A 3682-nucleotide genomic window follows, 5' to 3' on the forward strand; every position below is an offset into this window, starting at 1 on the left:
CTACATATCATGTTTATCTTGACGATAATAGTAAGATCAGGCTCAAACACACATCAAAATGGTATTCACAGATACAAGGGCAGCTTGGGGTTTGTGGTATGAACCGCTGTGACTTCGTGTTCTTCACAAAGAAGGGTTTCTCAGTAGAAGAGATACATTTTGATGAGAGATTTTGGGCCGGCATGAAAGATAAGTTGACCAGTTTTTATAGACGTTTTGTCGTGCCATGTTTGATGAAAGAGTAGGTATTGTTTGGAATTTTAGAAACAACAGCGTCAGTATTGCTAACTGAGCACTGAATAGACGCCCATAGAATTTTCAACAGTACTTTTCCAAAATGTAAACATGCAAAGTTATTACTATTTGTATTTGTATAAATACCTTTTCTGAAGTTTGTTCATCATGCATATTTCCTAGATCTACATTTCATTTACAGTAAATAAATATACTTTTCAATCAAAATTCTTCTGTTCCACGCACTCTTGTTTAAATACTCGCACGCAGCAACATACAGAAAGATTCCAATAATACAAGACAATGTCATCAGACATTTTATTTTCTTTATCGGTAACACGTTATTGTATACACATTTCACTTTCAGTGTTTATCTAATGGTGCATAAAAGTTGCATATTCCTGCTGCTACAGTTACACATTGATTTGCAACTGACTTGAGACTAAGCGGCATCACATGATCGATTAATCGAAATTTCTTCATTCTACCTATTGCCTGTTCTACCCTTATCCGTAATCTGGCGATTTTTTCTCGATTCACTCAGCTCTGATTTATTAAGTCTTTTACCTTTGGCAGTCATACATTTCCTAGTAAAAGGTGGAATCCTCAAAGTAGCATGTTTCTTTGTGAGACTGTCTCTTATCAAAAAACCCCTGTCTGCCATTACCTCATCCCCGGTTCAATGAGATCAAGTAAACCACTCTCTGTTGTGATGTACTTATCAGATACATTGCCACCAAACATGCTTGACATAAACGTAAAGGCACCATTTGGACTGATGCCGACAACAACTTGTAAGTATTGTGACTCTTATAATGACTGTATGTTGTCGACTGAGCAGTTGGGGTGCGAGGTTTCTGTATGAACAGCTCAGTACAGTCAATTATTACTCTCGTTTTGGGGAAATTTCCTCGAAATGATGGCGGCATAAACTTATTTACAATTTCTCTCGAAGGCCAAACAATCAGAATCTGAAATATAACAGCAAGGTATGTTATCCATGTACTGAATATCTGTGAAACCCTACCCTTTGACACTCCAAACAAATCAGCAAGAAGCCAACCCATTAGCCCAAGCCGCAAACGAACTAAAGTAAGAACAAATTCCTGAAAACTTGTCTATTTTCGTTTCGGACCAGTTTGCCAACTCCTCTACGTTTTTGGTACGGTTTTTCAGCAGCACTTTCTTTGCCTCGCCAGTATTTCAACTTTGATTCATTTGATTCGCAGATCTGAAAAAACTTCTTAAGCAATGTAGTTTCGGAAACCCAGTATAAAAATTAACATTCTTATCCGATTCTAGTATTTTGTCCATGATAAGTTCTCGTCTAAGTGAGTCTTTGTCATCAAACTTGACTTAAGTAGTTCTGCTTCTTCGATATCGGCAAGAGTCAGGTCTGTCTGTACACAGGCATGTCTTTGATTCACCATCGCTTGGCACTCTACATCATGGACATTGACATCAGTATCAGTAATGGGTTGTAAAACGTACTGGTGATCTTGAACAACGGGAGTACACTCTTGAACAGTCAATCCTGTGTTTTGAAAATAAAGTACATATAGAGGGTTGATTATCACAACGACAACAGACAATCATGCAATTTATCGTGAATAGAGTTAGAAAATTGTTTGCCACATGTCTTCATAAAAGGGCCATTTAAATTATGCGCATAATATTCAGCAGTATCGACGAGGTGCTAACGGTCGTAGCCATACAGAACAGCAAGACAGGCATTAGTGCATAAGGAAGCCATGGACAATCAAATGCCGACTTACGATTATCGAAAGTTGCACCACTGCAACTACCAATCTCAACTTCTCCAACAACAAAGCAGTACTGTTCCTCCTTTTCAAGCTCGGTTTCTAGGGGTACGACTTCGGGTTCGTCCACCGGTTCCCGTTTTACATACGTTGGCGAGACGCCGACATCGAGACTGTTGCTGTTTCGTTTAGCGAGTACGTTGGTTGATCTGGAAGAATTCTGCTTTTCGCCCCAGTTATTGTACTCGAATAATGTCGGCACGGGATTCTCTTGTGTTGGACCAACACCACCAATGAAATGACGAGAGCATATTCTTGAGAAACAGTTAGGTACCCAGCTGAGTTCACGTCGTATCATCCTTATCCACGTCCCCGGTCCACGTCGATCTCAGGCGTTTCTCTTTCTTGGCATCGGGGAAACGGTGGAAAGTCACGCCATTCATCCATGGATATTTGTCGAGTTTGCCGGCTTTTTTTGAAGCTGCATTACATCCTGGTGCATTGCAGTAAAAGTTTGGCATGGTCAAACGCTTACGGTGACAACAGAGCAGATGAAAGTAAATTAAACTTAGGTTATGGATACGGAGTCTGTGTTATCGCAATATACGCAGACCGGAGTCCAGAAAGTAGCCCTCACTTCCTGTCAAAGTAAGAGCGCCCCTAGTGGCGAAAGCTTAAAATCCTTGAATTACCGCATGGTCTCATGGTAACTCGAAACCGACGTATTCGTGTGCTTTCATTTCTGCAGATGAATAAGTGGGTTATGATCAATATACACCACCGTCGGTATATTTGAAGAAGACATAAAACCTCAAAATGCTGCAAAGCAAAGGTAAATAGTCTTTTTTCAACTGTACAGTAGTTTTTTAGGGATTGTTAAAATATGCTTGAAAAGAAACAGACGAGATTATCTATCCCATGACTATTCTATTGCAAATGGAACAGCACTAGCAGCCACATCAATAGCATATACTGTTAATATGAATGGCGAGCTGACACCTAGTGCAGACAAAGTATTGCTTAAGTGTATCAAAGGGCTGTTGGCATTATTCTTCCCAAACAAACTCTATTTTCCGTTAACGTATGTGGCCCAAGGGCTCAGTAAAGGCGGAGAAATTTGCACAAATTTCCATGCAGTAACGAAGCGTTCCGATAAAGAGGCACTAGTTGTCATATAGTTAGTTATGGGAAAGCTTTAAGTAGCAATTATTCTGGCATCGAGAGGTTTACCTCACCCTGCCATAGAGTATGTCCAAGGTAACCAACCAAGCTCAGATTTGGCGAGGTTAATAGTCAGCATTACTTTGCTTGGTCTCTAAAAAAACTTCCGCATGAGTTCTATCCGTTCTTCCCATGTGTCGCTGTACAAGATAAGATTATCAATGAAGGCCTTCCAGCCTTCTATACGTTTGTCATGGGCTGACATGTTACGGTGAGTTCTTCAATCCGTCAGGTGAAAGAAAGGTGGATATTTCGCGAGCACGATCCGTCATAGGGACTTGCCTGGATCTATTGAGGAGATGAAAATTTGTTATACTTGGCCTTTCTCACTTGATCTATGCAGTTTATCAATTCAAGGGATTGGGAAAGTACCAGTCTTTGTGAGAGTATTTACTTTCCTGTGGTCAGTACACATGGTAGCTCTAATCAGGTATTAGCATATACGTATGCAAGGTTAACTCCAGTCA

General features: G+C 40.2%; 1 protein-coding gene across 1 annotated transcript; it reads right to left on the reverse strand.

Moving 5' to 3' along the window:
* Positions 1 to 529: 529 nt before the first annotated feature.
* LOC139126370 (uncharacterized) lies at positions 530 to 2525 on the reverse strand. Its single transcript, XM_070692438.1, has 2 exons — positions 2010 to 2525; positions 530 to 1768 (listed from the first exon to the last, which is right to left on the reverse strand). The coding sequence occupies exons 1-2, from the start codon at positions 2350 to 2352 to the stop codon at positions 1533 to 1535; spliced, it is 579 nt and encodes a 192-aa protein (XP_070548539.1). The 5' UTR covers positions 2353 to 2525; the 3' UTR covers positions 530 to 1532.
* Between the last annotated feature and the right edge of the window lie 1157 nt (positions 2526 to 3682).

This window comes from Ptychodera flava (genome assembly GCF_041260155.1).
Source record: "Ptychodera flava strain L36383 chromosome 3 unlocalized genomic scaffold, AS_Pfla_20210202 Scaffold_27__1_contigs__length_13241970_pilon, whole genome shotgun sequence".
NCBI lineage: Eukaryota > Metazoa > Hemichordata > Enteropneusta > Ptychoderidae > Ptychodera > Ptychodera flava.

Excerpts from the sequence above, each read along its gene's own strand:
- LOC139126370 (XM_070692438.1), bottom strand. The coding sequence starts at position 2,352 with ATGATACGACGTGAACTCAGCTGGGTACCTAACTGTTTCTCAAGAATA. Across the intron at positions 1,769-2,009 it reads TGGTGCAACTTTCGATAATC|GATTGACTGTTCAAGAGTGT; the intron begins GTAAGTCGGCAT and ends TTCAAAACACAG.